The 21,010-nt window shown below is 37.6% G+C and overlaps 1 protein-coding gene across 2 annotated transcripts in view; it reads left to right on the plus strand.

Annotated features, from left to right (window-relative positions):
- LOC128030021 (glutamate receptor ionotropic, kainate 5-like) overlaps positions 1-21,010 on the plus strand; it is a 56,534-nt gene that overhangs the window by 14,856 nt on the left and 20,668 nt on the right. For both annotated transcript variants that reach the window (XM_052617483.1, XM_052617482.1), the window contains exons 4-5: positions 20,021-20,185; positions 20,812-20,976. In XM_052617483.1, coding sequence (XP_052473443.1) covers positions 20,068-20,185; positions 20,812-20,976 — 283 coding nt within the window. In that variant the 5' untranslated portion in view covers positions 20,021-20,067. The remainder of the gene's footprint in view (positions 1-20,020; positions 20,186-20,811; positions 20,977-21,010) is intronic.

Below are 21,010 nucleotides of genomic sequence, written 5' to 3' on the forward strand. Positions count from 1 at the left end.
TCTCAGTCCCTCCATTGAAGCTGTGTGTACGGTATACTGTCCATGTCCAAAAAATGTAAGAAAAACATAATCAAAGTAGTCCATGTGACACCAGAGTCAGTTAGAATTTTTTGAAGCATTGAAAATACATTTTGGTACAAAAATAGCAAAAAATTATGACTTTATTTATCAGTCTTCTCTTCCGTGTCTGTTGTGAGAGAGTTCAAAACAAAGCAGTTTGTGATATCCGGTTTGCGAACGAATCATTCGATGTAACCGGATCTTCTTGAACCAGTTCACCAAATTGAACTGAAGCGTTTTAAATGGATTCTCATCTCCAATACGCATTAATCCACAAATGACTTAAGCTGTTAACTTTTTTAATGTGGCTGACACTCCCTCTGAGTTCAAACAAACCAATATCCCGGAGTAATTCATTTACTCAAACAGTACACTGACTGAACTGCTGTGAAGAGAGAACTGAAGATGAACACAGAGCCGAGCCAGATAATGAACAACAGACTAACTCGTTCTCGAGTAACCCTTTAATTTTATTAAAACTAATTGCATAAATGGATAATGATCGGAGCATTTTTACTGCAAATCAACATAAAAATATGCCAGAAATCACCACAATTTAGAGAAAAGCAACAATGAATTCAGTAATTTTTTGGCTGTAAAAATCTGCAAAAAGTTTTATGAAACCTTGGTGGCTTTGACTAAAGAAATGTAACTACATTAACAGTGTTAATAAAAGTCAGATAATATAAATGAATAAAAGTCATATCTTGGCTCTAAAAATGAGGGTTTATTCCACTACATTTACTGTGAAAAGCAAAATGATGCACAGACTCAAAGACTTAGTTTTATTTATTAACTCCACAACGCTGTAGATTATTCAGTATGTGTGTGTGTGTGTGTGTCTTCATGAAGATGCAGTTCTGCACTAATACTGCACATCTATCTGTAATATAAGCGCTGATTATAAACTCTTCCCTCACTACCTCTTCATGCTCTAATTTCAATCTCAAGCCCTACTGTTTCTTCCCCTCCAGCACTCTTTCTCTCTTCTCTCTCCTCACATTCATCTCCCCTCATCACATGCCTCAGCTACCATTGTTATCTTTATCTGTCTTCCTATCCGTCACCTTCCAAACATCCCTGCACACACTCATATATTATATCTGTTTTATTCTGCTGAGAAACTGATTTTGTGGATCAGTAAATTCAGGAGGGAAAACTTAGTACTTTCCAAACTAAATAATTCAGTTGAAGCCTGAATATGAATATTTTAAGGACAGTCTAAATGTTTTGAATTGTTTGGCTGTCATTGCTTTTTTTTTCACACATTTTGTCTGGATTTCAATCACTTGGAATTCAACATAAAATAATTGACACCATTTACATTTTCCCCTGTACATATTAAGACCCTTTACCAGTAACAAGTTGTTAATGTAGCATTTTTGCAGTCTTTTAGACTTAAAAATGAGTCATGTTTCAAAGTCTTTTTAGAATGCCTTTGAACACACTTCAGAATCTACAGCTTTAACTACACATTACACCATACCTCATATTACATTTACAATTCACTTTCTTCCTCTGAAATGTTTGTGAATTTTGCAAATTTCTTCAGTGTACAACATTTCTGCTTGCTTACGTTAACATTGAGTAGCTGAGAATTTAAGAAACTAAAGCAAATTCATTGCTCTTTGAGCTTTTGTAAAATAAAGCCACAGTTTTCATTTAATTTTTTTAATGCAGCTTCCCTCCCTTTTCTCTTTCACTCTTTTCAACATCCCATCTGCATGTTTTGTGAGAGGGTTTATTGAAGTGTAACCCTGTAAATTACCTCATCACACCTCACCGCCACACATGTAACAGGCAGCCATGGAGCGACATTGTACCTCACTTTATGTTTTTTACTTTTTTACTTTACTCATTCCCAGCTCCACCAGATCCCTTCTCTTTGTATCATGTTGTTTGTAGTTCTCAGGGTTAATAAAATTTTTTTTTTGCTGCACAACATTTCTCACACAATTTCTGTCTCTCCCTCACTGTGCCCATCTTTCTCTCTTTCCTGACCTTATTTATTGAGATTGAGGAGACTGTTGTTGCCCCATGGCTCCAAACTGTGGTGTAACAGAGAGAGAGGCAGTAAATCAAGATGAAGGGAAAACAGTACCCTCTTATTTGGAGTGCCCTCCTCTCCTGAATGGTCTGTCCTCCACCTCTGTTCTGCAGAGGATGGTGGGAGATGATGGGGGTATAAGAGAGTGTTGAGCAGTTGGAGTAAAATATTAAACAAAAGGAATTGTGATAAAAAGAGGCTGTCGAGAGCACCGTGAGAGCAGCGTGATGAAACCTGGGCATGAATGAGCTGTTTAAAGGGACACAAAGAAAGGTGAGTGATATAGTGATCTTGTGTGTTTGTGTGTGTGTGTGTGTGTGTGTCTGTGTGTAAGTGTGTGTGTGGTCCCAGATGTCCCGAAAGGATGAAATCAGCTGCAATGTGGGGAGCAGCCAACAGTTTCCAGGAGGAAAATGGCTTCATAAAGTATAATTAATGTCTGTAAAGTATAAAGATTGTGTGAGGGTTTAGTATATGGTTCAGAAAGATTATTAGCTCAGGAGCTGTAAAAATCAGAAGCTTCAAGCAAATTCAGACAAACACATGTTCCCTCAGATGTTTGAGCCGAGTGGATTTTGAATGCAGGGTTGTAGATAAAATAATAATAATAATAATATTTTTTAAGTTTTCTTTGAAGTGTTTCTCTTTCATATTTGGTTTGTCAGAGCGAATCTTGCTGATATAATATAATATTATGTTATATATTATATTATGTTATATATAAAAAAGTTATATATAGTTTATGCAGTATACGATTTTTTTCAGTGTTTTTAGAGAAGTCTTATACTTGCCAATTTACAATGTAAAATAACCTTTCTTTTTAAGTTTGTATTAAAATGTAAATTATTTATTATTCGCAGAAGTGAGAAAAAAGTGTTTATTGACATTTTAAATCTGGATATTTATCTTACAAAAACACATGGATTCGCTACAGGGGACATTTATTCACCCCCCGGAGCCGTGTGAGGGATGTTTTATTACAGATGTGCACACTTTAATTCACGTCTTCTGAACTGTTGTCTCGAAACACCTGCTTACCCCCATTGAAAGGCTTGGAAGAGCAAGGACATTTTTTAATATAACTTCGATTGGATTATTCTGAAAGAAGAAAGTCACATGCTTCGAGGGTGAAGATTCATTCTCGCATGAACTAACCCTTTAATCTAATAGCAAAGCTGAAATTTCATCAGTCATTATTCCAGTTGCAGTGTTGCATGATTCTTCAGAAATCATTCAAAGACTCTGATTATTGCTGCTTCATATTTTTGTGGAAATTGTGATTCTTTATGATAAAAAGTTAAAAAGAATTTTATTTATTTAAAATACAGTTCAGTAACGCTGTTTGCACTGCACTCTTCCATTACTTGATCTTTTTATTTTGGTGCATCAATCTATTAAGATACTTAGGAAATTATGATCTGCACTCATGAGAACTCTTCTTCTTTTAACATTTTATTTTACATTCATCACTGTTGGGAAAAGTGTACTGAGGAAGGCTTTTCCCATCAGTGATGAATGTAAAATAAAACGTAAAAAAAAAAAAAAGACTGTTCTTGTGAGTGCGGTTCATAATTCCCTATTTATTTGAAATAGAAATCTTTTGTAACAAATGTATTTTGATTACTTTCAATCAGTTTAATGCCTCCTTTGTAATTAATCAATTTCTGATTTTAAAAAATGCCTCATTGCTAGAAGAACATCTTATAAAAAAAACACCCTTGCCCACCATGACAGGAAAACTAATGTGTATGTGTTTTTAAAACTATGTTAGTGTGTTGCAGCAGTCTTGTTCTTTGTGTCCTTCTCTGACTCTGTGTGTGTCTGATGTTTGTGTGCGTATGTGTGTGTGTGTGAGAGAGAGAGAGAGAGAGAGAGAGAGAGTCTGTGGGGAGAATATCTCTCTCTTTGTGTGTGTGTGTGTGTGAGAGAGAGAGTGAGAAACAGAGAGTGGAGTCAGTGGGGAGAATCTGTGTGTGTGTGTGTGTGTGTGTGTGTGTGTGTGAGGCTTGGTTCTCTCGTCCTCTAATGGTGAACAGAACTGAAGTCCTGCAGCAGCAGCAGTGACACAGGAATTTACATATGTTAACAATGAGGAAAAAATGATTCAATTCACAACGGACAAGAAAAAGAACAACCTTACATAGCCTGTGAAGACAATCTCTCTCTCTCTCTCTCTCTAGGTCCCTGTTTCACTCCTTCTATACTGTGACTGATCTCTTTTTTTAATGAGCCTCTACTATCCCCTAACATGAACAAATCTATCTCTGTCACTCTCTCTCTCGTTTGGTTGAGATTTTCTCAGTATAGGTTTGAGGTACTTTATTGGCATGACAAATATTTGTAGATTCACATTGCCAAAGTGTTTACAGCTGTACTGCATACAGATTTAACAACGAACAGCAGTAACAAGGTAAAAATTAGGAATAGGTAGAGAAGAATACAATTTACAATGTATCTCTCTCTCTCTCCACACTGTAGTCAAGCGTCTGTCGTTCTCGCTGCACTGTAACAAGAGTGTTGGGGGTCTGTCTCTCTCTGCTTTGCTGTAGTTGATGGACTCTCTGGGTGGCACGTTGCATGGCAGGTGCCAGCCTGAATCTCAGTCATCACTGTTAGTTTGCGCTGATTGCACATATTATTGTAGCTAATTAAAGACTGATGGGCATTAAATATTTAGGTTGCCGTATAATTAGCTCACTGAAGACAGTCATACCAGAGGCTATGTCCACTGACATTCACAGACAGATCTAACAGAGCCACATAAAGCCACACATGCTCTTGCTCATATTTTTTCTTCACATTAACAAAATTTTACAACACTTTCCCAATCATAGATTACATGAATGAAAGAATTCTGCTGACACTTCCAGGTCACTCTGTCTCCTAATAATGAACTAATTTAGATTAGCACTTCATTTTAACTGAGCTAAAAATTAATAAAAAGGGCTGTGTATGTGGTAGTTATGTTGCGTTTACAAATTTGGATCCCATATGGACTCAAATTCAAGATTTTATATTTATTATAAAACCAGTATCAAACCTTGAATTCATAAACTGATGATTTGTATTTTTAATTTGACCAGGTACTGAATCATTTTGGGGTTAAATATGTTTATTGTGAGACAGAAGTTTGATCAGTTAACAGTATTATAAGGCCTTTTCATGTGAGTAAATATCTTAAATAAGGATTTAAATTAAGACTTATGCTGTAGCTTTTCTGCTAGGTATATTTTTCCTTACTTTTAAATGCCATATTTATCAGGCTTAAAGCGTTGCTTTTATACAGTGCTTTTATACTGTTCAGAAGTTTGGGGTCAGTAAGATAAAAAAAAAAAAGTAAATTAAATTAACACTTTTATTCAGGAAGGAAATGCATGAAATTGAATCGAAGTGACAGTAAATACATTTATAACATTACAGAACATTTCTATTTAAAATAAATGTTGTTCTTTTGAACGTTTTATGCAACAGAGATCTTGAAAAAAAATGTATTGCACAATAAAATTAACAATAAATGTTTCAGCAAATCAGCATGTGAGAATGAGTATTCATCAACCTGATACACATCTAAAAAAAATTTCAGAGTATTTTTCTGAAAAAAAAGAAAAAAAATGTTAATTGTTAATTTAAATTGTTCATTTCATCTACAGGCCCTACACACAAATGTCCTATTTCTCTCAATCATTCTTACGCACTTATTGCATAGTCCCTGATGTCTCTTGCCCACCCAAACAGATCTCATTTGGTTCATTTAATCATGTATTTAAAAACATGACCTTGATTTCTATATTTCACAGAGCATCTGTACTTTCCACTGATCTGCCGGCCCATTTTAAAATGAAGTATTAGATAAATGAAACCCTCGTGATCATAACAAAGCAACTACAGTGCGATGCCTCTCTAGACTTTAAAGTTGTGAGTAACTTTTATGTGATTACGTCTTTCACAGCTTGAGAAACCGCTAACCTCCGACTCACGCAATGTTAACTTAAATCCTTTCCAGGCTATTTTTCACACTTCTTCTGCTAGCTTCAGCCAAAGTAGAGGATTACAGTGTAAATATTTGAGCAGTTTATGAAAAATCATTGACAACTATGAGCTATCTCTAAGGACTTGCAGATTATACATATTCAAAAACCTACACTACTAGAACATTAAGTTACACTACTTAAGCAAATCCTCTGGCACACACACACACACACACACACACACACACACACACACTGTGTATAAGTGTTAAATTGGTAGCTGCCAGATACCTGTATGATTATATATTTTTTTCATTTACGCTAGTTTTCCACCATTTGAACCGGAACCACAGATACTCTTGGAGAATTATTCTTCTCAATAAGAAAATGGGAAGTGGTGTATAATCACTTCAGGAACGGAATAATAGCGTTGGTTAGATGTAACACTACAGGGCAGAAACTCGCTTGTAAGTTCTTCGTACAAACACACACGCATAAAGACACATCCACACATGCTGCTCTTTGTTCTGTTGCTCTACAATCCACTGTCACTTCTTTCCGAGGGTTTGATGGAGTGTCAGTATACCTTTTTCAAACAGAGAGGTGACTCCAGCCTTTCATGTGGCTCTCTCACACACTCTTCCTCTGTCAGCATGCATTTTATAAACCGAGAAGTGTGTCTATACTTTCATGTGCTTCTCTCCAGCTCTCCTGCTCTCTGGTTCCCCCACCTCGGGCTGAATCGCACCCACTGGAGTTTTATTTCTGCTCTTATGATTTTGACCCCCTCGACTTTGATATCTCTCTATTTCTTTGTCCATCGCTCTCTATCCATTTCTTTCTTTCTACATGAAGAAGCTGAAGTGTACCTTGTTGCACGTAGTCACTTCTAGGACCTCCTGAAATCCATTTTTCTGCTTTCCCTACATTCGTTTATTCTATCTCTGTCATATTTTACCTAGTTTGTGCCGGAAATTACACAGATTTCATAGCAAGTGATAAAAATGGATCACACATTCGTGCTTTAGACAACTTCTGAGGGCGTAGTAATACAGATTTTTTTATTTTTCATGATTAATGAAGCATTCTGGAAACGAGAAACTCACACTGGGAGGCAGTAATGTTGTTGTTTCAGGGTTTGCGGCAATGAATCATGAAGATATGACAGGATATATACAGTTGCAGTAAAAAAACACCCGTTGGATATACCTGAATTTCTGCATAAACTAAGCATAAAATTGGATCTGATTTACAGGTAAGTCACAATTATAGACAAATACAGTTTGTCTAAAAGTGCATTCAGAACTCCTTTAGCTAGAGTTACAGTAGCATCATTTTCTTTCTTTGTTTTTTTTTGTGTTTCGTGGGGGGGGGGGTTGTCTTTGAAGTTTTGGCTGCAGTTTTTTTCTCTATCTTCAGCCATACAAATACTGGGTCTCTCATTTTCTCCACTGGTAAAGCATGATAAAAGTGTGTTCCATTGTCTGATTTTTCCCACTTTGCATCATTGAGTGAGCGAGTGTACACCAGTCAGATAACGCTTCAAGAAAACCCTTTTGTTTTCTTGAGGGAGCACATTTTAGATTTGCACCTTTAAGCATATAACAAGCAAACAATTATATTTTTGAAGTCTTTATAGAACTCACTGTGTATTCATTCCCAATTGCAAAAGTTGTGAATCCTTAACTGGAGTGAGACGTCCAGTTAATGATACGAGATATATCAGAGCTTCCCTATCCTAAACATTAAAAACACAAACATTTTGCTACTCCACAGTAAGACAAGTTGTCTATAAATAGAGGAAGTTGAGCACTGTTGCTGTTCTCTCTTGGAGTGGGCGCCCAGTGAAGATGACTGCAAGAGTACAGTGCCAGATGCTCGATGGTGATAAAAAAGAACCATGGACTTCTCTGTTGACACGTCTATGATATGTTCAACACTAAAGAGAGTGGATTTGATTGAAAGACTTCATGGAGGAAGCCAACGCTGGCCAAAAATAAAATGTTGCTGCATGTCTGACATTTGCAAAAGAGCATGTGGAGGTTCCTCAGTGTTACGGATGTTTCTGTTGATGGATAAAAAGGTTTTTGGGAGAAAATGTAAGTGTAACAGATCCTGCTGCAACATTTGGAATTCCCAGGCAGGAAATTTTATTCCTGCAGACAAAAACCTGGTAAATCCACCAAGTTCTCATGCGTTTCTGTGAAAATACACACTTAAACACAAACATGCTCCAGTTATAACACCTCAGTATCAGTAAGTAGGATTGATTTAGACAGCTTTTAGCAGTGTTGTGTTGAGAGAGGCTTTATTGTATGGGAAACATTTTGTGGGACATCAGTACAGCGAGTCCTTTACCACATATGGCATGAGTCAGGACATTTCCTGCTTTCTTTCTCTTTCATCCATTAGCGAAAACCTAGGACAGATCTTTTTTATCTGGCATATTTGGATTTGATCAACCATTAGTATTCCTGCAGCCATTTGCCTAAAAGACAAAAGGAGGGCCTTTCGCTCTAGACGTCTCTTTGGCTCTCATTATCTCAGTTTACTCATTGCTGTCTCCATCCATCTCTTTTATGATTCAGCGTACTTTGTTCTTATGTCAAATTTAAATGACCGTATAATAGGATGGATTGCTAACTTGGTCCACATGGCGAGAAAACAATTCATTTTAGCAGCAGATCTGAGAGGAAAAACAACACATTTGTATCCAGTCTAGTGACTGGATATTCATGCCCACTGAATAGCCACCAGCTCTGAAACAGTCCAATAAGCTCATGAACAATAGCGCTGATGTGAAAGCATGCAGTCAATTCATCATAGAAAACAAACTGAATGGGACAATTGCTTTTTTTTGGACCAGTGTCATGTTTTTTTTTTTTTTTTTTTTTTTGTCCTATCTATCAGTTTGTTCAAAAATACATAAAAATGCAATTCAAACAGTGCATAAGACTTGAATACACTTCCTGTGATAAACATTTTTTAATATTTGTATTTGTCAGGGGGATACAGCTGTCCTGATATTGTACTGAAGGAAAAAATTGAATTAAATTATTGAAAAGAAACCTTAAATTAAATAGTTTGGTATATTTATTATTATTATTACTTAGGGAGAAAAAGTCATTCATGATATAATAATAAAAAATCCTTGACATTTTTTTATTTATTAGTTAGAAAATAATGATTAAGATGTGAATGCTCTCAAAGTATAAAGAAAATATTATTATTGGTTACACATGACATTGAAACTGTTTGTGGAAATGGTATAAGCTTTTCAAAACTATGTGAAACCAACATGAATACAAAAAAGGCCATTTCTAAAATGTCACTTTGCGACTGAATGCATCTACAGTACTAAATGCATACCTAAAATCTCTCCTCTTTTTCTGTTGCCCTTGCATCTCCATCCCTTCAACCTCCATTTCTCCAGGACATCAACACATTCCCTACTAATGAGTCTAAACTTGCTCACCATAGCTTCCCCTCTCTCTTTCCCAGAGATTGAAATGGGCGATTCACCAGCAGGCTTCATTACGCTTGGTCGTGTGACATTGTATCATCAGAGAACTCATTTGGCCAGAGATAAATGGCGTAATTGAAATGTGTGTTTTTTCTTTGAATAAAAGTGATGTAGACCAAGAACATGAAGCCATTGAGCTTGTAGAGAGAATTTAGCTATTAATCATTTCATGTTAGATAATTACTAAGAACTCCGTTACCAATATACTGTTTGTTGGCATTTCTCAACCAATGGCTTGGTTTCTTCATCTCCCTTTTGCTTTTATTTAACACCATCAGTTAGATTTCGAATAGAGTTTAGTGTATTGTGGTACAGTGCAAGAAGCAGCGTAATATAATAAAAAAATATCACCACAAGCATGTTTTTCCAATGAGCCTTGGTTGCTATTGCCGCTGTTTTAGATAGTGGCTCAAGCTTTAAGTTTAAGGTCAAACTGCACACTAAAACAGAGCAGCTAGATACATATTTCTGCTTTGATGACATCTGCTGATTGCCGTCATCCACGTGACTGGCCTCTGAATGCAGAGTTCAGCAGTAAGTGATGGTGTTGGAGTACATGAATGCAGTCGATTGGTCCTCCATAAGTATGTTGACTGTCTTAAACATATTCATTGGTACTTGTCATGCACTCTTCTTTAATGGTGGTTTGAAGTGCTTCACATTCTGCGGAGAACCCTCTCATTAAGTACAATTTTTGCTGTAGGGGTCTTGGGTGGATTATAGGACTCTTTAGAGGTTAAAAAGTTTCTTCATGTTACAGGAGGTCATTCAGATCAACGTATGGGTTTGCACTAGTATATCCTCAGTATTCTGGGTTCACTAAATTCTATACACAAAAAAAATTAATTGTGCAACTTAGTAGGATTACTAAAGCAACTCACTCATAAAGCATAAAGGCTGCTGTTTATTTTCATGTATAAAATCCCATTTATATTATGAAAAATAGTTAACATACATGATATTATGAAGCTAGTAATACTAGAAACTAGTATTTATTTTTCTTGTACTGAATTGTGTTCACTTTGTGTGCACACTGTGTATGATTTAATTAGAATACTTGCGCAAACTGTCACATGTTCAAATAGGCTGGAAAAACCTATGTTTAAAGTAAACTTTTGTATATGCTAATGGTCTCAAATTTTACCATGCTGCCCTCATTATGATATCGTTTTTCTCATACTGTACATTGCCACAGCTTCTCTCTTTACCCTCTACCTGAAACGCTCTGTTTTAGGTCATGTTTCTTTAAAGCCTGCTATTTTGAAGTCTGCTCTAATTGGTCAGCTGGACCAGTCTGTTGTGACTGGGGTGATCGTTTAGAGTGTGTGTCAGAAATGTAATATCTCATCGGGTTATGCTATCTGTCCTCGACATAGAGAAATCACTCACACAACTGTTCTTTGAGGGCGGGCCAAAGCAGCCAGCAGGCGGGAATTGTGCAAATGTGTAACATGGTGACTTTGCTAAGTCACAGAAATAATGGCAGAACTACAAACAAGTTTCTTTTGGAGAGAAAGTGTTTTCTGCTGGTGAGATGAGCTCACTTTGGCATGGATTTGTGCTTTGTGACTTCGCAGATCATTTACATACACAATCGTGCAGTTTTTGCACACTAATGGAAAATCAAAAAAGCATAATATTTATATGCTTCCATTTGCATATTTATAGGAGTATATGATATCATCATACTTGAAACCCTTGCTATCTAGTGAGCTTTTTTTGTGAGCACCCTATATGTTGTTCAATGATAGGAAAAACAAGTTTTGGGTATGAAGTTTTTCAGCAAGGTTGAACACTGCTTCACCGGTCTTAAAGGGATAGTTCATTTTTGTCATCGTTTACTCAGCCTCATGTTGTTCATTCTTCTGTAGAACACTATCTGTTGGAGAACACTGGAAACCAAGAAACCTTGACTTTGATTTCATGAAAAAATTCTCAAAATATCTTCCTTTTTATTCCACAAAACAAATAAAATCATACATTTTTTTTAACTCAAGGTGAGTCAAAAATGATCAAACTTTCATTTTAGCGTGAGCTATCCCTTTAAAATCGACAGCGCTGTTGTATAAACAGAATTATTATTTTTTTTATATTATATTTTGCCATTCGTGAGTCTGTGGGTTTGAGTTCCCATAGGATTGAGGTATAACACAGAAACAGAGCCAACTCAATGTTCTTCAGATTTCATTGCTGCGTTCAGTCTCACAATGTTTCCTGGAAGCATTCACTGCCTGCATTTGGATGTATTTTATTCTCGTCTTTCTTCTCAGTATTGGCTACCTGGGTCTGCAGGCGTCTCAGGATAGTGTTCCTCAGCTGGGCCCCGAAGCGTGGAGTTCGCTTAGACACTGGTTGATTATTGTTTATCGTCTCTCACCAGAGACTAACAAACAAAGAAGCATCAGATCCTTCCAGTGACCCTTCCCTGCTGTTCCCACAGAGCATCACTACCTTGCCTTTATTCGCTTCCAGCTGATTTACACAGGATGAGTAAACACACAATCACATCTCGAGTGCTCCACACACACACATACACTTCCTGTAAGTTGAATCGGCTGCATATACTTCTGCATAAATATTCTTTGGTGAGGGAGAGAGCGAGAGTTGAATCAGTCTACTGGGGAAAGAAGGTTCGTTCTCGCCTTTCTGAGACGGGTAAAGGCTGATAGATTTTTCTGCACTATGAGGTCTGTGTTATTTTTGTTGCTGGTTTGGACGCGTGGCACACAAAGAGATGTTTGCACGATGCTGCTCTTACTCCTTTTATAGAGTTATGTTGGCACAGGCTTCGGAAGAGCCCTCTTGTGTGTTGGTTAGCACATCGGTAACCGTTTCATGTATGTGTGCGCTCATTTAAAGTGCTTTTCATCTGCAGTTTAGTTGGTTACCATGGCTGTCCGAGTTAAGTAATCAAACACAACAGTATGATCTCTCACTTTTATTTTATAACCCTGTAGTTATATATAGAGTCCTCCATCTCCACCCACTCTTCCACCCTCTTGCTCTCTCTATCTCTCCACACTAACTCGCTCGCCACTCTTTCTTTCAAACGTTCATCTCTATCCGCTTTCCTTCCAATTCTTCCTCCTGGATGTGATTTACACTCTCTTAGTCCCACCTGTCACTTAATTACTTGGTTAACCAGCGACACAGCACCCATTTTGTCCTCCTGCTTACTCTTTTCTCTCTCTCGTGAAGCTTTGCGAGCTCTCATTTTCCGCTCGCTGTACGTAATCCTCTGCATTGTGTGTGTATATGCTGTCAGGTGATGAGTATTGATTGTATACTCGGCTGTAAGGCCATGTGATTAAACGCAATGAATGGGAGGAGAGGGGCGCACAATAAATCACCTGTATGCCAATGCGTGTTTGATTAAAGGGGTCTTGAATCTGGTCCTGTCTGCAGAGCTTCATATTAAGAGTTTTTTTTATCAGATTTCCCTGGATTTTTTTTAGATAAAACGAAGGATGTGCTCTTATCTCGTTGTGGTACTTGAACACTAAGACAGATACAATTGTGAAATGTGTATGTTAATAGTGTTTGCGGTCATCCTCTGATCTGTTATGAATGGTGGAAACTTTTTAGGGAAGGCAGCACATACACGCATGCATTATGCATGCATTTCAAACCCTTAGTCCCGACTCACTGAGCTATGAAACGAGGCCATGCTAATCTCACATTAAATGTTTGTGCTTCCATAAATACCAAGTCTTTTCGCTTATTTGGTTTTTCCTCCTAGCATATGGTCCATTACCATAATGACACATCGCTGGTGGCCTGATAAACATTTTAGCTGTAAAAATCTTGAGAGCTGGATCTGCGGAACCATATCCAGGCTTTAATAAGTCATCTTGAATTCTACCTGGGATTCTGCTGGTTCAGTTAAGCTTAATTAGACCTTAGTGAGCTTGAGAACTGGATTTCAACATACTTATTTAATGAGATTCTGTTGTTATTGTTAACAGGTGTCCCACGCGTTTGCCCCCTGAACCTCCAGGAATACTCAGTGTATACTAAGAAATTAGCAAGAACCCCGCAGGCCCGATCCCATCTGAAACAACTGTTTTAGCAGTGAAGTTGCTTTAAAAGTGATGAGCTTGGTGTTAACTAATTCAGACGAGAAGCCCGTAGGGTTTAGCGCATCTCAGTCTACGAGTACAGCAGAGAGAGATTCATGTTCTCTAAGGTTAAAAGTTATTTAGAGATATTAGCTGATGCACATTGTAGCTGTTGGTACTCAAATCATTTACTCCACTCGATAAAGCTGAACTTCTGAGGGCCTAGATGATAAAATGAAAGTATATTTTTTACTTTTTCTCGGGGTTATTCACCAAGAATGAATTGTGACCATCTGCATCGTTTTAGTGCCTGAATCACGAAAAAAAACTATGCAAATCAGGTAACCTCTTAAATGACCGCAAAATCGGCGCTGAACACACTTTGCAAGGTGCAAATCTGCAGGCTATATTTGGATACATGCCAGGCTATAATGCTCATCTCCATCATTTGATCATCATTTCATGACTAACTGCTGCTATGATCAATAGAAAATGCACACAAACATCACTCGGGCGTTAATAGCATGACGATAATTGCAGCAGGCAATTTGTGGGCGCAACGTATAATAAGCCTAATTTATGCAGAAAGGAGCCGTGTTTGGTCTGAAAGAATGATTTAATTGAAATAGACAAGCCGCAGTGCTATTTTGTCGAATTTTGTGGCTGGTTAACTGGATTACTTGTGATTAGTGAATAATAGTAAAATATAGTAATGATATACCACATACGAAAGTGGCACAAATGTTAAGTGAATGATTGTAAATGGGATCTTCTTTTGCACACGACATAAATAGCATCTGTCTTATTTTACACTTGTACATAATCACTGCCTTATTGAATTTGTAGTCTCTCAAGGGACTTTCGGTAGAGTAACATGGAATAAGCGTCAGGAGCACAAATAATAATCTCAATGGTAAGGAACCTGTTATCATATTTGGTTTTATGCCAAGTAAAAGGATCAAAATTCACAGTGTTCCATTTCCATACTGATGAACTTCAAAGGTAAGAGACAAGGAGAAGAAGAAAAACCAACATTAACTTCCTGAAATATCAGATGCATTCTCTCTCTCTCTCTCTCTCTCTCTCTCTCTCTTCTTTCCATCTCACTCTGTTGCCACGGCAGCATAATCTGGCTATGAGAGAAAGGGACAGATAGAGCAAATCTCATCTGACTCATTTAATGTTGGTGTCAATATGTGTGTGAGCGTGTGTGTGACAGAGAGAGCAGGAGAGACAGAACGAATGTCACAACGTATCATAGAAACCATTGGTTGGGCTCCGACTTAACTTCATCTTCAACAAGCAATAAGTGGCCTTTTCTTTAAAGCCTAATGTATAATAAAAAGTTCAGATAAATGAATGTTACTGGTGTTTGTAAAAGACGAGTGTAATCCATTGAAACCCACTGACTGTAACTGATCTAACATAGCCTACTGACAGACAGGCACGTCATGCAACTATTTTTGATATGTATTTGAGGTGGCACCAGTGGCAGTTTTGGCCTAGTTAGTGCCCTAGGCAAGATAAGACATAACCAAAGAAAGTAGTTAAGTTAAAATCCAGCACTAACAGTTTTTTTTTTTACATAAAAAACAATAACTGCACTTGACAATAAAGAATTGAAGAATTCTTGAATAATATGGAACTGAAATTGTCCACATTCCAAAGGAAGTTGAGTTGGAATTGAAGGAATTGCAATTTACAGATAAATAAAAAAAATTATGACATTCTGGGCAAAGAAGTGTTCTTTCACCCTTTCATTCATTTCTAAGCAAAACATTAGCGCCAAACCTTTCTGTCAGTTTGTGTGTTTGTGTGTGTGTTTCTATCTTTTCATTAGGCCTATAAATTCAGATTTCAAGACTTTTTTTTAACTTCTTTAAACTTTAGCACAAAACCATTATTCAGAGTTTGACTTGAGTGCAAGTAGAAGTGAAATTTCCAAAAAGCACCCCACTTTAACAATATTAACTGTGCAGCACTTGTATGAATGTTTTGAATTTCAATTTATCTTAAATGTTCTTCTTTAAATTCACATTTGAGTTTTAAAAAAACATTCTCTATTTATGTTTGAATGGTGCACAACCACATCATTATATTCCATGAGAAAAGGTTTCAAAGTTAAAGGTTTCTAATGACAAGAGTGTGGGTAGCTGATGACAGTACTATTAGTTTGAAGCTAATGAAATGTGAACACATTTAGACATGTGGATAGATGATTTATGCCACTTTCTTTTAGACAAACTTTCTTTACCAACTACAAAAATTCTTAATTTTCTACATACTTGTGTTCTCTCTCTGTCTCTCTCTCTCTACCAGGGCAAGTGTCCACTTGGTTTGAATGGATGTGTGCTCTTTAGATTCTACAGTGTGTGTTTGTTTTGTAATTAAGCGTGCATATTCATCACCAGATTTGCTAACAGTGTTTTGTAATCTGCAGTCTTGGAAGTGCATTTGTGTTTGCATCCATGTACTTTATCATTATGCTATGCTTTACCCGAGTTTACAGCGGTCTGCACCTTGCATACCCGTATAAGCCCAGGAGTCTTAAAGTGCTGTTACTCCTGAGAGCGTCTGCAGACGTCATGCATGAGAAATCATCATGTTTGTTTACTCTGCCAAAGGGAATGCTGAAAGAGCATACAGCTGAAATGCTCTCATTTAAATCTGTTGGCACAGCAGGGTCAGTTAAATCATTCATCTGACACAAAGAACGAGATTTCACATTGGTATAAGCCTTTCATCTTCATATCTTATCACGTATTTATGATGTACCAGCCCAAAAGTGTTAAAACGCCATCAAATATTCTGCAGTGACCGACCACACCTTCATCCGAAAGCTAATCCTGCCGCAAAACTGGTCTGTTACTGGCGCGATCACGACTGTTAAATTCTTAATTGCATGCTGTTTATCTGTGAGTGGGCAGATAACGGATTGCTTTCTCCTGTGAGGTAAGTCAGCATCCTGTGAACAAAGTCCAAGGTCTGCGCCGATCACTCGTCCATCCGTTCATCCGTGTGCGCGTGTGTCTGTGACGAATCTGGATTTGACACAGATGTTTGTGCTGCACCTCAGGGCAGGCCCCGTCAATGTCGGAGAGCAGATCTGTCAAAACACTCATGGACTGGTGTTTGTGTGTTACATGTGAACAGCATCAGTGACTCATGATGTCAAAAAGGACAGCTAGTGGAAACAGCCCCCCTTTTCAAAAGCATGGAGATGTGTGTGAAACTTTGAGAGAGGTTGGTGGAAATGCAAAGAGACATGTAGGATCAGAAGGAGTCTAGGAAAAGGAAGGATCGACTGTCAAGCTGGTGGATTTTCTCTTTGTACAAGTGAGAGAGTGCATGTGACTGTACGTTACAGGGTGGGTAAAAAGGACAAAGTAAGAAGCTCAAAGCGCCGTGCTGCCGAAAGATTGTCAGAGGAGAGCAGAAATACACTGAATCAGCCGACAGAAGAAGAGATGGAGAGAATTAGGGAGAGACAAGCTTTTTCTGACTGATTTGCCCATTGAGAGAGGACTCAGTAAGTCTGAATGTGGTATTTCAGCACAAACCCCAACATCTTCTTTCCTAACCATCTGCCAGTGTAGTTTAACCAATCTGTAAATGTGTTTAAATTGCATTGCAACATATTTACATTAAATAGGTGTAAATGCAAATGTCTTTGATATTTACACGTATAAAAGGTTACTTTGCAATAAAAATATTCAGCCTCAGAATGATACCTCAAAGCTAACCTCTCCAGTTTATTTTGGTTTTCCATTCTTCTTAAATGCCAGGATGTGAAATATTCCCAGCCGTGAATCATGTCATGATTGTCATCTACATGACTTTAAGGAATAGTTCACCCCAAAATAAAAATAATGTCAAAGAGACTTTGTAATGCAATTTGAGAGGTTTCTGTCCCTTTATTGAAAGTACAGGGAACCAAAACTTTATAACATCCAAAAAGGTCATAAAGGCGTCATAAAATTTTATGTCATAAAAAGTGATTTAATTCAAGTCACTTTAAAGATAAATAGATTTAACCTTTAACGTGAGATTTAAGGAATGTGCTGTTAATGTCTGTCCATCAATCACAAGAACTATACAGATGTGAGGGAAATATTTTAAGACCATCCACTTTGTTTTGTCGCTGGATGTAGACAAACAGCACCTCAAAAAATATGCATACCCATCTAAAAGATCCAACTATTGGCTGACTTTTATTTTTAACAATGTGCCTGAGCGATTGAATAACACTGTTTTTCATTTGTTTATCTAACATCAGAAAAAAAAAACGTATTTCTTAATTATTCTCAATATGTTGCCAGTTTTTTCTAAATATCAATGAATTATTGCAGTCTCACAACAAGTTATAATAATAGGTTTAGAAATACAAAGATAATAGATTTTAGCAAGGGTGATGAATTACCATGCTGAAACAGATTGTTGCAAACATTGTGGCTGCGTTAGTTTTTTGAGCTTAAACAAATATGGCTCTGTTATAGTGCTGGGCTGGTGGCTCTCTTTGACTACCTCAAAACATGTCAGAGATGCTGTGGGAGAGGCTGTGGATACGATGCAGTGAACTTCACCTATCACAGTAGTATTTGTTTTTGACAGAGTGAAAGTGAGGATGAAAAATGATCATCTGGGCAAATACTTGCAATTTTTTCATGCACTTTTTACTGTACCAGTATTTTAAATTGCCCTTTTACCTAGCTTTATAACATGGTAAAAAAATAAAAAGTGTTATTTTGGCAAGGCACTGACAGAACCCATTGATCTAACAGTGTTGTTGAGTTCTCCAAATGCAAACTTTGCATCCAACGATCAGGCAGCAGCTGACATCACTCTGATCAAATGACACACAGGCATCGTCAGATTGACAGTACTCTGGACCAGTGATAGGGGACCCAGTGGGGGCGGCAATCATATTTCAGGTTGGCCTTCTTTATCACAACCCTGATAAAATGTAGTACAAGTTTGTGCGCTCATTGGGTTCCCTCCTGCTGGTGGCGTCCTAGTTTAGACCTATACCTAGTAGACCTAGCTTGCCTATGCCTAGAAATGTGCCTGGTGCCACTTAGTACCATAAAGATACATATAAAAGTGAACATGTACCTAAATGATAGGACTGCTTTAGAGCTCCAGTAAAGCGTGATAGATTGTAGTAGTTTGCTGTAGGAGCATTTGTGACTTTACTTAATTAGTATACTTATTTGAGTGAATCATGCATATAGCGTGTGCAAATATGCAAAAAAGCTCCGCCATTGAGTGCAATTCACTCTTAGTGAATTGCCCCTCAGCACGCAAGTGTGTTTGTGTACGCTGACGATTTCAGACCCCTGATGAAGAGGGCTTTTGATGGTTTTATTAATCTCTTGTGCTCTCAGCCCATGGAGTGCCAGGAGGGACACATGATGGGAGTCTTTTCCTGCCTCTACTCTGGAATCTTTCCACAAATGGAAAAGGCAAAGATAAGAAGGAAGAGGCATCCTCAATGCTTCCACTTCATCTCACAGAAGCCTGGTGACATCTTAACGTGTCTGTATCAACCGGCACTGCCAATGCTCGCATCCAGCACTCTCATTTCACAATCCAAATCAATTAAGGAGAATGAATCACTTCTGCTATTATTATAACTGTCAGATTCACTTCTTACTTACAAAGATGAAGAAGAAACAAATGAAGTGGCTGATATCTACTCCTCCCTTTCCCCGAGGGCTCCCTCTTCAAGCATATTCTCTCAATGTCTCCTTTTCTCTCTGTCTTTCATTCTCTCTTTTCTTTCTCTCGTTCTTTGTTCTCAGCTTTTATTTCAGTCCCCCTCTCCGCATATATGGTCGTCTCTTTCTTTTGTTCTCCCACCATCTCCCCTAAATAATTTAGATTTTACAGTTTACTTGCTGACTGCCAAGTATAGCTTTATTCAGGCGTGCACAAATGCAAAACAGCGGGTGTGAACTTTAGATTTATATTTGTGACACTGGTCATTAGTATTTGCCTGCAATAATTATAGTGGAACAATAATGGCTTCTTCAATTCTGTGTACTCACACGCTGAGTCTTTTCATTTCCTCTCTTTCTGACTTTTCGTGCCCTGCTGACACATCCAAAGTGACTGAGAAAAAGAAAGAAAGAGGGGGTGAGAGATGAACAATGAAAAAGGGAGAAGTACACCCATCACTTTTTCCCAGTGGTCAGATATATTTTGTTAGGTCTGTAAAGGTCAGAGTTCACTGAGATTGGTTTCAGTTGTGTATGTGTGGGAGAGAGTGTATGAATCAAATACTGCACTCTTTGTGTTTGTTTATCCATGTGATTTCCCTGTCCTCATGTATAACAAAGTTCATCTCATTTCTGTGTTTATCTAGGGGGTGCTATAGGCAGCAGAAGGCATCTCCATGAGGAGCGGTAGAAGATGCCGGAACTGCCAGCGCTCCTGCTGTCGATTTACTTCCGCTTCCTATTAGTCACTGTGGTCACTATGCCGCCTTCTTCCCTGAGCCAGACCCCTGTTCTGTCATCTGTACGGATGGGTAAGTCACATGCATATGGACTCATGTCATGTAGTTGACAAGCCCAATACCTGTGTGTGAAGGTCAAACCAGTGCGACTCAAATGGTTTTGTTTTATGACCCAGGTTTAATTCTAGAAAGCAAGTAACAACATTTTATTGCACTAAACTAAACTAAAATGTACTATTATAAACTGCATAAACACTAAAATATAAATATTATTAACATGACACCTGTTGAATAGGAAAGTTTACAATTTTGGTTTGTAAATGTTTTTTTGCATTGTAATTTTGAAATTGTTTTATGGTTTTCAAGGATGAAACAAATATATAGCATTTATTTGAGTACATTTACAGCAAAATTCAATTAAATTCAAATGCATTTGTATAGCGCTTTTCACAATACACATTGTTTCAAAGCAGCTTTACTCTTTTGTAAAACAGTAATATAGTGAAATATTATTACAATTTAAAATAACTGATTTTACTGACTTTATTATTATTGGACATGGTAGATGGTTGCTTTAAAAGAATGATTATTAAAGGTTGTTATATATTGCATTTATATTTCTTGTACCCATTCTTGTAATGATTTCTCTTTACTTTATCTGTCTGTCTCTCTCTCATTCTCATTCTCTCCTCCGTTAGCGGCAATTTTGGATGACAGCTCTGTCTGTGGGCGTGGGGAGCGGTTAGCTTTAGCATTAGCGCGCGAGAACATCAACAGTGTGATGGAGGGCCCAGCTCGTGCTCGCGTGGAGGTCGACATATTTGACCTCCAGAAAAACTCTCAGTATGAGACCACAGATACTAGTGAGTCATACATTTTAAAAAAAACACACTCACA

Source organism: Carassius gibelio, chromosome A16 (assembly GCF_023724105.1).
Source record: "Carassius gibelio isolate Cgi1373 ecotype wild population from Czech Republic chromosome A16, carGib1.2-hapl.c, whole genome shotgun sequence".
NCBI lineage: Eukaryota > Metazoa > Chordata > Actinopteri > Cypriniformes > Cyprinidae > Carassius > Carassius gibelio.